This window comes from Castanea sativa, chromosome 11, assembly GCF_040712315.1.
Source record: "Castanea sativa cultivar Marrone di Chiusa Pesio chromosome 11, ASM4071231v1".
Lineage (NCBI taxonomy): Eukaryota > Viridiplantae > Streptophyta > Magnoliopsida > Fagales > Fagaceae > Castanea > Castanea sativa.
This window is the reverse complement of record NC_134023.1, coordinates 7,717,600-7,732,413: the sequence shown is the minus strand read 5'-3', so window position 1 is coordinate 7,732,413 and position 14,814 is coordinate 7,717,600. Positions and strand designations below refer to the sequence as shown.

Sequence of the window (14,814 nt, the reverse complement as noted above, 5' to 3'; positions counted from 1 at the left end):
ATAAAAAAAATCACAGTTACTCCCCTTCTCTTTGTTTTTTTTTCCCCTTACCTTCTAACAAAAAAGAAAAAAAAATGTTATTCTATAGTTTAAAAAAATTTAGACCACGTTAGGTTATTTTTTAAAATAAAAATCCCTTACCTTAAAAGAAATAAAAGAACTCTCCCTACGTGGAGCTCTCTCTCTCATGCTTACATGAGTTACTCCCTCCCTTGGCCTTGACAAAGGGTACTATGTTTTTGTTTTTACAATAACCATGGCTGACGAGGTTGCTAACAGTATGGGTAGAATGAAATTGATGTCTGAAGAAGGAAAACTCATAGCTATCTATGATGAAGGACGAATGGAAGCCATTGAGAGTTGTCATTTGAGTCTGATCGGGAAATTTTTAACATGCAAATCTTTTAATAAATTGGCTGTGAAGAATACAGTACGAAGAGCATGGGGTTTGGATGAATCTCTGCAGATTTTAGAAGTGGGACTGAATTTGTTTCAATTCAAGTTTCAATATGAATTAGAGATGGATAGGGTTTTGAGAGGAGGTCCTTGGTCGTTTGATAATCAACTCCTTTTGTTACAGCGATGGAAGAAAGGAATGAATGTAGGAAATATTCAAATGGAGAAAGCATCACTTTGGGTTCAGATCTGGGGGGCTCCATTTGATATGATTTCTCCTCAGGTCGCGAAGGAAGTTGGAAGCAGATTGGGAGAGGTTGAGGAGGTGGAAGGGAGAAAAAGATAGGATGATACTAATTTCTTTATGCGAGTATGAGTAGCTCTACCAATAACGAAGCTCTTGAGAAGAGGTGGGTTTATTGTTGGCTTTGAGGACGAGCATCATTTGGTGTCTTTTAAATATGAAAGGCTTCCTATGTTCTGCCATTTTTTTGGAATATTAGGACATGATTTAAAACAATGTGCAGTGCATTATGTAACGGAGAAAAGTAGTGGAGTATCAATATGGAGATTTTCTTAAGGCAGTAGGGGGTCGAGCAAGGGTTGTGCCAAATCAACACACCAATCCCAAATCCAATCCGGAGGAGGGTATGGGTAATGATACAAATCCAGTGGTGGTTGAATCACTGAAGACGGCAGTGTGATGGTGGGAAATGCAAAAATTCCTAGGACGGTGGATGAGGGTGATTTTGTGATTCCATGTGAGATAATTTCGCATATGGATAAAATACAACCTAACGTGGAGGACAAGGATTCTAGTGAAGTAAGGGTAGGGCCGAAAATCATGATAACAAATAAGGTGGGATTTGATTTGCACAAGAATTTTGGTGATGCCATATTTTCAGCGGATGAGGGAAGAATAAATTGCATGACAGATGTAGCTGACAGTCACATGCTCCCTAATAACCATAATAATGCCATAACTTTGGAGGTTCATAGGCCATCTTTTGTTCAGCCCAAGACCACGTAGACTAGGATAAACATAATGGACTTTGGGCTTGGTGGTCTAGCTAGGGCCATTGCAATTCCAAGATTGGGTAAATGTGAATTGAGGGATGGGGAAGTCGTGTAGCATGAAGAACAGAAGAATAAAAGAAGTAAAACAGATGAGGAGCAATTAAGTTTTGTTGATGTATTGGTGGGGGTGGACAGCCACCCTTGCTGGGAGCAATGAGGTTGATTAGTTGGAACTGTCAAGGGCTTGGGAACCCTTGGACAGGTCGAAGCCTTCACAAGATTGTGAAGGGAAAAGATCTCATAGTCTGTTTCCTTATGGAGACTAGACTAGACAAGGATGGTTTTGAAAATTTATACAACAATTTACCTTTTCAGAACAAGGTTATTGTTAAACATCCTAATGCAGGTGGTGGATTAGCTTTTTTGTGGAAAAACTTTATTAATCTGGAGATCATTAATTATACTGCAAATCGTGTATTGGCTATTATAACAGAGGAGGATGGCTTTAAATGGTATCTGACTAGGTTTTATGGATGGGTGGAGGCATAACAGAAGGAAAAATCGTGGCAATTGTTACAACATTTGAAGCCATTTGTAGAGGGTCTGTGGATGGTCATTGGAGATTTTAATGCATTCTTACATGCATCGGAGAAGCAAAGCACAAGACCCCCTCAATATGCGCAGGTTAAAGCTTTTAGAGAAGCTTTGGATTCTTGTCAACTTCAAGATCTTGGCTACAGAGGATATCCATTTACTTGGAATAATAAGAGATCGGGTGAAGCAAATACAAGAATTAGACTAGACAGAGGAGTTGCAAATGAAGAGTGAAGAGTGAGATTTCAAATGAGCACAATTACTCATCTATCAACACATGCTTTAGATCACCTACCAATTATGTTGCAAATTCAATCTTTTCAGCAGCAAAGGCAGCAGCATGGGAAGTCTTTCAAATTTGAGGAAGCATGGTTGCTCTCTAATGAGTGTGAAGAAACTGTAAAGAAGGCGTGGGGAAGGTCTGTGGATGGATCATACGAGCTACTCTCTATTAAAAACAAAATTCATGCATTTGGGCTGGAATTGTCAAGTTGGGGTTCGGCCAAACCTAATGAGGTAGCCATAAAGGAGCTCTAAAAGCGGCTAGACAGGTTGAATGAAGCCGAAACTAGTGAAGAAAGTAGAGCTAAATTTCTGGATGTGAGCAAAAAAATGGATGATCTTTTACAAAAACAAGAAATTAACTGGGCACAAAGGTCTAGCGTTTCATGGATGAAGCATAGGGATAGGAATACAAAGTTTTTTCACTCTAAAGCAACACAAAGGAGGAATAAAAATCATATAAATGAAATACAAAATTCACAAGGGCAGTGGGTGGAGGAGTTAGAGGAGGTGGTTGAAGTAGCTTCGGCTTAATTTAACAATCTTCTTAGTGTAGGTGCAGTTGATCAAATGGAGGAATGTCTGAATGCAGTTCCTAATAGGGTGACTGATAACATGCAGGAAGTCTTGTTGTGTGAGCTTACTGCAAAGGAAGTTAAGGTGGCTCTGTTCCAAATGGGACCTACAAAGGCTCCAGGACCTAATAGTATGAATGCCCTATTCTATCAAAAATTTTGGCACATAGTGGGAGATGATGTAGTTTCTGTTGTTTTGGATTTTTTAAATAATGGACATATGCTACCTGAGATAAATCACGCAAACATTGTCCTTATTCCTAAAGTGAAAAATCCACAGAAAATGTTTGAGTTTAGACCTATTAGTCTATGTAAAGTGATTTATAAAATTATTTCCAAAGTGCTGGCTAACAGATTGAAATAGGTACTTCCAAATATTATTTCCCCTACCTAGAGTGCTTTTGTTCCAGGTAGATTGATCACAGATAATGTTTTGGTGGCTTATAAGACTATACATACCATGCATGTGAGGAAGAAGGGCAAGATAGGGACGATGGCATTGAAGTTAGACATTAGCAAGGTGTATGACCGGGTTGAATGGCCATTCTTGCAAAATATTATGGAGAAGATGGGTTTCCCAACAAGGTGGATAGAAAGAGTGATAAGTGTGTCACTACTCCATCTTTTTCTAATTTGGTGAACGGAAAACCTCATGGCATGATACATCCATCTAAAGGAATACATCAAGGAGATCCACTATCACAATATCTGTTTCTTTTATGTGTAGAAGGCTTCACTGCTCTGTTGGCTAAAGCTGAAGTGGAAGGAAGGATTCGAGGGGTATCAATCTGTAGAGGAGCTCCTAGAGTTACTAACTTATTATTTGCAAATGATTCTTGGTTGCTCTGTCCAGCAACACCAAAGGAGGGGGAAGTGGTAGCAGAAATTCTTCAAACCTATGAACGAGCTTCAAGACAAAGTATTTATCTGGAGAAGTCTTCAACTTTCTTCAGTAGCAATACTACGGGTATTTAGAAACAGCAGTTGCTGCAGATTTTGGGGGTCAAGGAGGTGGTGAAGTTTGAATGGGTTGCCAACTATGATTAGAAGGGCTAAATATCATACTTTTGCTTATTTGAAAGATAGAGTATGGAAAAAACTGCAAGGATGGAAAGGCATGCTTTTATCCAAAGCAGGCAAGGAAATTCTTATAAAGGTTGTAGCTCAATCTATACCAACATATACAATGAGCGTATTTCTTCTTCCTTTGAAACTGTGTGATGAATTGAATAGTTTGTGTGCTAAGTTTTGGTGGGGATAAGTAGGCAATGAAATAAAAATTCATTGGAAGAGTTGAGATAAATTATCAACTCCTAAGATGGAGGGTGGTATGGGGTTTCGGGATCTAAGAGCATTTAACTTAGCTATGTTGGCTAAACAAGGGTGGAGGATGATTCAAGGTAATGATTCTTTATTCTATAAGTGTTTCAAGGCACGGTATTTTTCCCGCTCATCTTTCCTTGATGCTAAGGAATCATCTAGTTGCTCTTATGTTTGGAGTAGTTTGTTGGCTACCTTACCTATTCTTCAAGCTAGATATTGTTGGAGGGTTGGCAATGGGAGCTCAATTAGGGTGACTGGAGATAGATGGATTCCTAATTTTCCTACAAATAGGGCATTACATCCTAATCATGATTTATTGGATGAGATGGCTGTATCAGAGTTGATTAACACAGAGATACATGTATGGAGGACTGAGCTGATTCATTCAATTTTCCATCCAGATGATGCTGAAGCAATATGTAGAATTCAGCCTCGCAGAAGACATGTTGTTGATTCTATTATCTGGAGCTACAATAAAAATGGATATTTTTTTTGTTAAGTCAGCTTATAGGGTGGCAAGGAAGATTCAAGGAAAGGGTAGGGCTGAATCATTAGCTAGTAATGTAGGTAAGAAGGTATGGCATGCTTTGTGGAATCTCAAAACTCCTAACAAAGTTAAAGTATTCGGTTGGAGGGCTTGTACTGAAATTTTACCTACAAGAGCTAATCTGGCACAGAGAAGAGTAATATCTGATGATAAATGTCCAATATGCTTAAGAGAATTGGAGACTGCAATCCATGCAATTTGGGAGTGTGCAACGATGCAAGATATATAGGTAGGAAGTTGTCGTAAATTGCAGAAGAGAAGCTTAATTCCTACAGACGTGATGCAGCTCGTGGAATATTTAATTGACAGGTTGACGAGAGAGGAATTGGACTTGTTTTAGATTCAAGCTTGGCTTACATGGAACCAGCAGAACCGTGTACTGGTTGGTGGAACTTTGATGGACCCGAGGAACCAAACAAGAGAGCTGAAGAGTATTTGACAGAATACAAAGCAGCCAAGGTGCAGTTGACTGTGACACAGACGGAGCATCATGGAACTGCAACTTGGCAACCTCCACCATCATTAGTTTATAAATTAAATTTTGATGCAGCTATTTTTTCTGAGCTAGACAGAATTGGAGTGGGCGCAATTATTCGGAATGAGCAAGGTCAGGTTATGGTGGAAATGACAGCAAGTGGACCAAAGGTGAGTTCTAGTGAGGAAGCAGAGTTGTTGGCATGTAGAAGATCAATGGAATTTGCTGTGGATGCTGGGTTCACCAAGCTGATCATAGAGGGAGATAATGTAAATGTTATGCAAGCCATTTCATCTTCATGGATTAATTGCTCACTGCTAGGATATGTGTTAGATGACATTCGTCACTTGGTTCATTATTTAGAGTGGGCTAGAATTAGTATTACTAGAAGGGGTGGGAATAAGGTTGCACATGCTCTTGCTCAACATGCTAGAAATTCCTTAGATAACGATGTGTATTGGATGGAGGATTCTCCTCCATCGGCCGCAGAGGCCTTGATTTAGAATGTTATGTTATTATGATTATATGAATGAATGATTCCTTTTCAAAAAAATAAAAAATCCCTTTATCCTTATCCCATCATCCCATGTAGTTTTTTTTAATGAGATTATCACATCTAATGTTGTTAAAATAATATCCATTTATCCACCACTCTTTTTCACTTATCTAAATAAATTATTAAGTTTTAAAATCCTATATTTTAGATTACTTATAAAATCTTATCTTCTTCTTTTTTTTTTTTTTTTTTAATGCCCGTACAATTCTATCAAAAATAAACTTGGACTTTGTCACATTGAGTAAAAAAGAAATTATTATTATGAGCAGTTTTTATTTATTTTTTATTTGGCCAAAACATCCCATCCAGTTACAACTTAAAATACTGACCGTTACACTTTTTCAATTATCTTTTGTTTCTAGTCCTAATTTTGATTTAAAAAAATCAAGGTTAAGCCACAAAATTCATATCTTCAATCCTAACTTTTGATTCAAAAAATCAAGGTTATGCCACAAAAATCAAGGTCAATTTTGATTCATAAATAAAATCTTCACTCTTCATATTGTTTTTAGTTTTAATTATTTACATCAACCATTGCTACTATTGTTACATTTTGTCTACTACTCATCACATTTAACTCTTATTTTGCCCTATTTTGAAGTCCATTTTAACAAGCATGTTCTATATTAGCTTCGTTTAATTATCTATTTTCTTTTATTTATTTGATTTTTGTTTGGTGGGAAAGTTTTAAATTTTAGTTTTTGGTTTTCAATAAGGATGATGATATTTATGCTTTTGTGGGTGAAAATATTTTTTTTTTGGTATAAATCTCTTCACACCCTTAGGTATTTTTGTGGTTGAAAAATGTAACATCTCTAAATTATGATAAGTAAAAATTATTAACCTTAAAAAAACTAGCTTCTGTGCACGAGCTCACGTGCCTGCTCAGAATCTTTTCTATTTTTTGGGATAAAGTTTAATAATTTACATCCTTAATAATTTGGGATTATTGCATTTCTAATCATAAAAGTTCTTAGGAGTGTGATGAGATTTATATATAAAAAATTATTTCACTTGTAAATGCATAACACTCATCACTTCCCTAGGTATTTTTATAATTAGAAGAAGTAGTAACTCTAAATTATTATGAATACAAATTATTAAAATTTACAAAAAACATGGGAAGGTTTGGGTTCAGTACTTTCAGTGCATTGGACCCGGTCAAATGATAACACGTGTCACAATTTCAAAAAAAAAATATAAGAGACTTTGAAAATTAGATATTAAATTTTACTAAATTGTCCTCTAATTTTGTCAAGATGTAAGGGTGTTTTTGAATCACGAAAATGCACATCCCAAACAAGGAAAACTCCATAGGTAACAGCGTTCTAGATTTGGATAATAAAACGCACCGTTTCTTAGCGCATTGTAGCAGATCCGAAATAAAACCCTAGTAGCAACTTGGCCACACACACGCCTCTTTATAAGTAGCAGCAACCAACGAAGGAAGCTCAAACCTCAAACGCCACAGCCGTCTCTATGAGCGTCTCTCATCTCATGTGTGTTAGACTCTCCTTTTCTATTTATTCTCTTTCGCTTTGATTTTATGATTCATCGTTTCTGTTTTCTATGTCTGTCTGCGTTTAGATCTATGCGTACTCAGGGGACTATGACGATTTGTGATTTAAGGTCTCGTTCGTCGTAATTGGCCCAATAGGCCTTGCCGACCATCCTGATATATCACCACCCATATTCTGAGTCCCCATTTTTATAGCTAAATTAGTGTTCTTCATTTTTTTTTTTTGGGTGTTTGAATTGGCCAATGATTATATATATTTTTAAAGACAAGCATATGTCTGAATCACTCTGTGTGGATCAATCTAATCTTCTCTATGAGGCCTTTGCTTTTTGATTTTTGAGTGGATTTGCAATGAATTAAACTTTTTTTTTATTTTATCAAATTGTTTGTTTTAACTTTTGTGCTTTTCAAAGTTAAAACTGCCTATGATGAGAGCAAATGGTTTTTGCGCAACGTATGACAGTTTGTGATTACATTTACCTACTGCCTTCCTTCTGAGGTATGCGTTTTTTTTTATAATTGGTTGATTTTTTTTTTTGTTCATGTATCTTATATGGGTCATGTGATGATTTAATACGCATAGTTCAGATGATAATCTGTGATTAACACTTTGCATAGTCTTTCGCTCCTATCTGATGACCCATCTCTCTTTCTTGTAATATATTTTTGCTTAATTTTTTTTTTTAATTTAAGGATTGTTAAAATTAATTGTCTTTACTGTATTCATTATAAGAAGCTTTTTGTGGGAAATTTTTTATTCCCTTACTAGTTTATTTAATTGTTAGAGTCAAGAACTCACTAGATGTATTTCATTTTTTTAGAGTCAAGGACTCCGAATCTAATATTTAAATTGGTAGAGGCAAGGATTTCAGTAAATTAATTCATGATGGTCGAGGCAAGGATTTCAGTAAATTAATTTATGAGTCAAGAACTCGATTGACTAATTGGGTTAGTAAAATGGTGCTTCTTCTCATTTTCATGATGAATGTTACTATGAATTTCATTTGTTAACAAAGGTTATGAATTCAAAACCAAGCTGTACCCTACCATATCAACAAAAAAAAAGTGTAAAACCCTACTATAAATGTGAGATAACTCAGTCTACCCGAGTGGACTTAATAATTTCTCATGTGCAAGATTGAATATTATCTTCAATTTTGGGGAATCTTAATATACCACTTAAAATGTGAGAGAGAACTCAAATCCAAATCCAAATCAAACTCAATTCCAAAGCAACAATGATCATATATTGGTCAAATGGTATGCCATTTTTTGTGTCCGGAGTAGACCTTTTTTGATCAAAGGATCACGGTGAATAGCCCTTTTTTTGTGTTGCCGTCCAGGTGTACCCAAGACATTTTTTTTTATGATATTTTTTTAAGTTTCAACACCCATATCACATCTATTTTGTATTATTGTTTATAATTAGATCTGTATATTGTTCATATTTGCTTAATCACGAATATAAATTATTGAAATATATGCAACATAGGTGAGGCAGTGACTAAGTTTGATTCACTCTTTTATTGATAGAAGGGTGATGCTCTCTTGGTGAAGGGTAAATTGTTTTACAGCTCTTAAAAGGCCAAAACCAATTTACATCCAAGATTTTTGATAATTAAATTCAATACAGTTATTCATTTGAATTTAAATATCCTAAGATATATTATACATAAATATATAAAATAAAATATCAACTAATTTTCTTTAAAAACATTTACGGAAATTTGATATTTTCTTTGTTTTAAAATGTTCCAAACAAACATTTCCAACATCTTTTCTCATTAATCAAATACAAAGAACAAGAAAAAAAAAGGAAAAATAATCGTAAGAAACCAGGAGAAAAAATTGACTGAGAAGTCTGAAAAATTGAAAATGGCAGGACCATCCTAATCAAAATCAAATAAGCAATAAGGAAAAAATTTCAGGCCAAAGACGACAAGGGGTTTGCGAAATGCAAATCAGGGGGAGGGACTCTCGATTCTCGAAAACGTTTTACGGCCAGGGAAAATGATTTCCCATGGTCAACGGAAAAACATTTTTTGTTTGGCCAACATTCAGACGAATATTTCCCTAAAAAGAAAAAACATTCAGACAAATATGCCAAAACTCACATAGGGAAAACATTGGTACTGTATCCTTCTCGTCTACTTCAGTTGCTTCTTTCTTCTCATCAATAATTTGTGTACTGTTTTATTTAAGGTTTAACTTCAGTAGACTTTGTTAGGGGTTGTACCTTGTTAGTTTTTTAATTAAATTCAATCATACCATTGCATGTATGGTAATTCATACCAATAAAAACAAGTCACCTAATACAACACTTCTTTCACAAGGTTTTTTTTTTTTTTTTTTTTAAAGCTTATGTCATATTTTTGTATTAAGTAATTTATTTGTATTGGTGTAGAGTACCTTATCAGATTTACTTTGGGAGGATTTAATAATTTTCTACCAAAAAGTCACATGGGTTGAATTTAATTGTCCTTGTGAAAGATAATGTTGTTTGCAATGCATTGTTCAATACAGCTACATGGTTGATATTAATTGAGGAGTTTAAGAAATAACCTCTAAGGAACTCTTGTAGCTAAGTTTTTTCCTTTGATTTATTTGTTTAAGGCAGTTCAAGAATTTTGACATTTAATTCTCTCTCTTGTAGAGCCATACTATGATACAATTTGCTTATCTTAACAGGGAGAGAAGAGAGAAGTTGTCAGATTATTATCATTTTCGTGCATTAGCAACTGAATTGCTGGATAAAAGTAGAAGACCAATTCAGTCAGCACTTTTCTTTTTCCTTTCCATAATTTTAGTGCAGTTTGTATGTCCTTTGGTGATTGCTTAATTGCTTAAAGCAGGTGAAATTTATTTATTTTCATGTGGGGCGCCAAAATGCGGTCAAATCTTTGTATAAATCAGTGTCTGTGGCTTCAAATGGCCCATAAAGTTGACATTTTTTGGGCTTGCCAAATGAATTGACTAATGAATTTACTTGTTGGGCGAGGTACCTCCAACTTTTGTGATTCTGTAACTGCTGGTTTACTTTGCTAAATTTGATTGAATTATATTATTAACCTTTTAGTCAAATGCCATTGCTGTCATTTTAGCATTTCCTTGCAAAAATATGCATAAAATGCAGGTTTTTTTTTTTCAAATTGTATTAAGATTTTTTTATTCTCTTCACAGTAATAAATTGTCAGTGATTCTAACAAGATCTAAGAGCTAACAGTTCTTGTGAAAATGATTTATCTTACGAATTAAGATAAAGGGGAAAGTCGTGTGTTTAAAATTCATCGGATGCATCTGCAATTAGGAACAGAGTTAATGAATTACTTGAGAATTAAGACCAAATCAAATAACATCACATAATGGAACACAATTGAAGCATTTTTCCAGCCTAGATGGAAAAAATGGAATGTAATATGAAGTACAAGTTTAATTATTACCTGTGTATAGAACACAATTTGAAGAGGTAGTAGAATCAAGGTGTATATAAGCAGAAAGCATTGATTCTAAGATGTTATATTAAAATTTTCAGGACCTGGTCAGAACTCAGAAGTCAATGGCAGCCCAACCAAGAAGAATAGAGAATGGAAGAAACAGGCTGTCCAGGAATTATGAATGGAGACTATGGAGGTATGCAAATTGCAAAGCACTAATTCTAATACGCTTCAATAAAATTTTCAGGGTCAACTGATCAAAAGTCAATGGCAACCCAATGAAAAAGACTAAAAAATGGAAGAGACAGGATGTCCAGATGAGCTTATCCCTGGATAGAGCTAAAAACTGATTTGATCAGCATAAGCATTGTTAGAGCTCAGGCACCAAGAATATGTGATCAAAGAGAAATCAATGCCCAATTCATATGAGTAAGAAGGGAGGCAAATTAAATGGCGGAGATTGCAGTAAACTTAGTCATCAGCAAGTTAATGCCCTTGCTGTCAGAAGAAGCCAACCTGTTGCTGCGCGTACATAAAGAGGTTGCAGAAATCAAATATGAACTGGAGTATATTCAATCTTTTGTTAAGGATGCAGATGCAATGGCAGAGAAAGAAGACAGAAGCAACGTCGTAAAACTTTGGGTGAAACAAGTCCTGGAAGTAGCTGAGCGCATGGAAGATGTCATAGAGGAGTACAAATTCCGCGTGGCACAGCTACAAGATGTTCAACCGCTTAGATTCAAAGGTTTACTCCAAAAGGTTCCTTACCAGGTCAAAAGTCTCAAACATCGGCATGAGATTACCACAGAGATTCAAAATATCAAAGTATTACTCTGCCAAATCAAGGAGAAAACTGATAGATACAAATTCAAAGAGCAAGGATCAAGCAGCAACACAAAGGGTTTTACATGGCATGACCCTCGACTGGCAGCCCATTTCATTGGGGAAGCTGAAGTTGTGGGTATTGATGACTCTAGAGAAAAAATGATAGGTTGGTTGGTGGAGGGCTCATCTAAACTCACCACAATTTCAATTGTAGGCATGGGCGGTCTTGGCAAGACCACTCTTGCCAAGAAAGCTTTTGACAACCATAGAGTGAAAGAACATTTTAACTGTCATATTTGGATCACAGTATCTCAATCATACAACATGGAGGGGCTTCTGAAAGAGATGATAACACAGTACTATAAAGCAACGGGGCAGACAGCACCCAAGGAGATCAACACCTTCAATGTGATATCACTCATTGCCAAATTGAGGGAATGTCTACAAAATAAGAGGTGCGTTATTGTTTTTGATGATGTACACGATAAAGAGTTTTGGGGAACTATAATGCATTTATTTCCAGATGATGATGATAAGGTCACTAGGATAATAGCCACAACACGTAATTATGATGTTACTTCTTCCTGCAGAGAGTTTTCAATTGTAATTATTCACAAAATGCAACCTTTACCTCCAGAAAAGGCCATGGAACTCTTTTGCAAGAAGGCATTCAAGCAGTCAATCTTTGAGGGGCATTGTCCACCAGGGTTAGAGCAACTGTCTGTTGACATTTTTGCAAGATGCCAAGGATTACCTCTTGCCATTGTGGCTATAGGTGGTCTACTGTCAACAAAAGAAATTATTGCCTCTGAATGGAAAAGTTTTCATGATAATCTCAGTTATGAGCTAGAAATTAATCCACGACTTGCAAGTATCAAAAAAATTTTGTCCTTCGGTTATCACAATCTACCATATTACCTTAAATCATGTTTCTTATACTTTGGCATGTATCCTGAAGACTATTCTATAAGATGTTCAAGATTAATTAAACAGTGGATAGTTGAGGGTTTTGTAAAGGAAGATGAGAAAGGTAAGACATTGGAGGAGATTGCAAATGAATCCTTATCTGAGCTCATCCGTAGAAGCTTGGTTCAAGTTTCAAGTGTAAGTGTTGATGAGAAAGCTAAAAGTTGTCATGTCCATGATTTGTTACGTGAGTTCATCCTTTAAAAAATTGCAGAGTTGAATTTTTGTGAAGTTTTGGGAAAGGACTCAAGTTTCCATGGGAAAAGTCGGCACTTGTCAATTAACAATTGCAGTGATGATGTATTGAAGGCCAATGAGAAATCACAAATTTGGGATGATCATAGTCCTGGAAACAACACAAATATGCAAAGATATAGATATCCCCTCTCCATTCTTTTCATTGACACTCAAAAGGGAAATCAACCTGGAGAACTTGTAGGGAAGTTTCTTCATCAAGGCATTGCAAGTGGGCATCTTTTAAGGTTACAAATTCTAGATCTTGAACGTGTATACAAACCTCAATTACCTGAAAATGTAGGAGACTTAATTCATCTGATTTATCTAGGCTTAAGGTGGACTTTACTAGAAATCATCCCATCTTCAATTGGCAAATTACTGAACCTCCAAACTCTGGATCTGAAGCATACTAATATGAAGTTTCTTCCTAGTTCAATACAGAGACTGCAGAAACTTAAGCACCTATACATAACCGGAAGTACAATTCAGCCTCAACTAGTCATTCCCTGGCGGTATCTCGAAAGTCTGAAGAATCTCCAAACGTTAAAGGGGGTATTTATCAATAATTACCCGGATCTAGTCAATGGCCTGGACAGCCAAGTTCCTGGGATTCAAAGGAAGAGCAAGGGCCTGGGCCAAGTTCTTGGTACTTTTAAAAAAAGCAAAGACCTGAACATGGTTCTGGACGAGGGCTTAGGCAAGTTGATCAACCTTAGAGAATTGAAGCTTGAACTTCCGCTTTTCCTGTCAGAGCAAGTTAACGTGGTAAAGCATGTTATGAAACTGAAGCACCTTCAATCTTTGCAGTTGACATCACGTCCTATAGAGATATCAATGGGGCTTCTACAGTTGGAGCCTTTGTCAGGCCTTGAAAATCTTTCCCGACTAGAGTTGTCAGGAGTTATAGATAATCCATCCATTATTGTAAACACAAATGGACTCCCACAAAATTTGACTAGACTTACATTGGTCGACTCTGCACTTATGGAAGATCCAATGCCAGTATTACAGAAGCTTCACAACCTTAGGTCACTGTATCTCAATGATAGATCGTACATGGGGACTAGCATGGTTTGCTCCAAGGGAGGATTTCCCCAGCTTCTAGTTTTGAAAATGTCGTTTCTGTTCAATTTGAAAGAACTGATTCTGGAAGAACAAGCCTTGCAAAAGATTGTGGAGTTAGAGATTGTAAACTGCCGTAGTTTGAAGGTCCTCACTGGGTTAGAGAATTTAAAGACTCTCCAACAATTGAAGTTAACTGATATGTCAAAAGAATTCATAGCAACAATTGAGGAAACCAAGGTGCAAACTTGGGCCAATCTTGCCGTACTTATTAGGCGGCCATGGTGAATGAAACTCAAAACTTATACGCGTGTAAGGTTTGTTTTTCTTGTCCTTCTCCGTTACTTTTCATTTTGCATATTTTAAAAATAAATTGTGAGAACTTGGAACTGCACCTTGTAACAGGTTCCTGGTTCTATTACTTGCCTGTACCAGAGAATTGAGTGGTGTTGGACGAAAATCTGACAAGTCTCTTATAGATGACATCTTGAAATTCTATTGCGCTCATCTTTGGCTTGGCGTTGCTTTTTTTTTTTTCTTTCCAGGTGTTACTTATCTATTTGTTTCTTGGTTCATTGGTTTTCTAGTAATATTGTATTATATCCAATGCTGGTCATGCAAATAATTAAAATAAAATGGTAGACTTTGTTACTAGCACAAAGTCATCCGATATCTGGTAGACTGGTTCCATTTTGTATTTCTTGTTTTATGTTCCTTTTCATCTTTTTGGAATAATATATCTGTCAAACTGGCAACGTTTATGGCTCATTGGCTCTGTTGAATAATTAGCAATTTTGCGTTCTAGTTTTCTTTCATTTATCTTGGTCAGGAAAGTTTTTATTTTTGTTTGGTTTTCTACATTAGTTCTTTCAAGAAATTGAATGCCCTTGCTGTCGATTAGTATGGAAATTTTGATTTTGTAGTGTCATAACTCTTTAGCCTTCACCTCTGCTGTTTTAAAGGCATAGAGCTTGGCTTTGAGGTTGGTCTCTGCTTTGGTGCTGAA

General features: G+C 36.0%; 2 protein-coding genes, 3 non-coding genes and 1 pseudogene across 5 annotated transcripts; all 6 read left to right on the top strand.

The window, feature by feature from the left end:
• The first annotated feature begins 256 nt into the window (after window positions 1-256).
• On the top strand, window positions 257-742 carry LOC142615982 (uncharacterized). The gene has a single exon (XM_075788879.1). It carries the CDS (start codon window positions 257-259, stop codon window positions 740-742), a length of 486 nt encoding a protein of 161 aa, XP_075644994.1.
• A 3,440-nt stretch (window positions 743-4,182) lies between these two features.
• Window positions 4,183-5,712, top strand: LOC142615981 (uncharacterized). The gene is made up of 3 exons (XM_075788878.1): window positions 4,183-4,606; window positions 4,692-4,762; window positions 5,044-5,712. Exons 1-3 carry the CDS (start codon window positions 4,183-4,185, stop codon window positions 5,710-5,712), a joined length of 1,164 nt encoding a protein of 387 aa, XP_075644993.1.
• A 1,484-nt stretch (window positions 5,713-7,196) lies between these two features.
• Window positions 7,197-14,565, top strand: LOC142614688 (disease resistance protein RPM1-like; annotated as a pseudogene).
• LOC142618147 (small nucleolar RNA Z43) lies at window positions 7,370-7,467 on the top strand. The gene has a single exon (XR_012841196.1). It is a non-coding gene; the product is annotated as a small nucleolar RNA Z43 (small nucleolar RNA).
• Window positions 7,705-7,786, top strand: LOC142618150 (small nucleolar RNA U83). The gene has a single exon (XR_012841198.1). It is a non-coding gene; the product is annotated as a small nucleolar RNA U83 (small nucleolar RNA).
• Window positions 7,838-7,928, top strand: LOC142618141 (small nucleolar RNA snR60/Z15/Z230/Z193/J17). Its single transcript, XR_012841191.1, has one exon. It is a non-coding gene; the product is annotated as a small nucleolar RNA snR60/Z15/Z230/Z193/J17 (small nucleolar RNA).
• Window positions 14,566-14,814: the final 249 nt, after the last annotated feature.

What these genes read in the sequence shown, in the direction of transcription:
- LOC142615981 (XM_075788878.1), top strand. Translation starts at nt 4,183, where the DNA reads ATGGAGGGTGGTATGGGGTTTCGGGATCTAAGAGCATTTAACTTAGCT. An exon ending in AGATGATGCTGAAGCAATAT is followed by an intron (nt 4,607 to 4,691) that starts GTAGAATTCAGC and finishes TTGTTAAGTCAG; the next exon opens with CTTATAGGGTGGCAAGGAAG. An exon ending in CTAGTAATGTAGGTAAGAAG is followed by an intron (nt 4,763 to 5,043) that starts GTATGGCATGCT and finishes TTTAATTGACAG; the next exon opens with GTTGACGAGAGAGGAATTGG.
- LOC142615982 (XM_075788879.1), top strand. Translation starts at nt 257, where the DNA reads ATGGCTGACGAGGTTGCTAACAGTATGGGTAGAATGAAATTGATGTCT.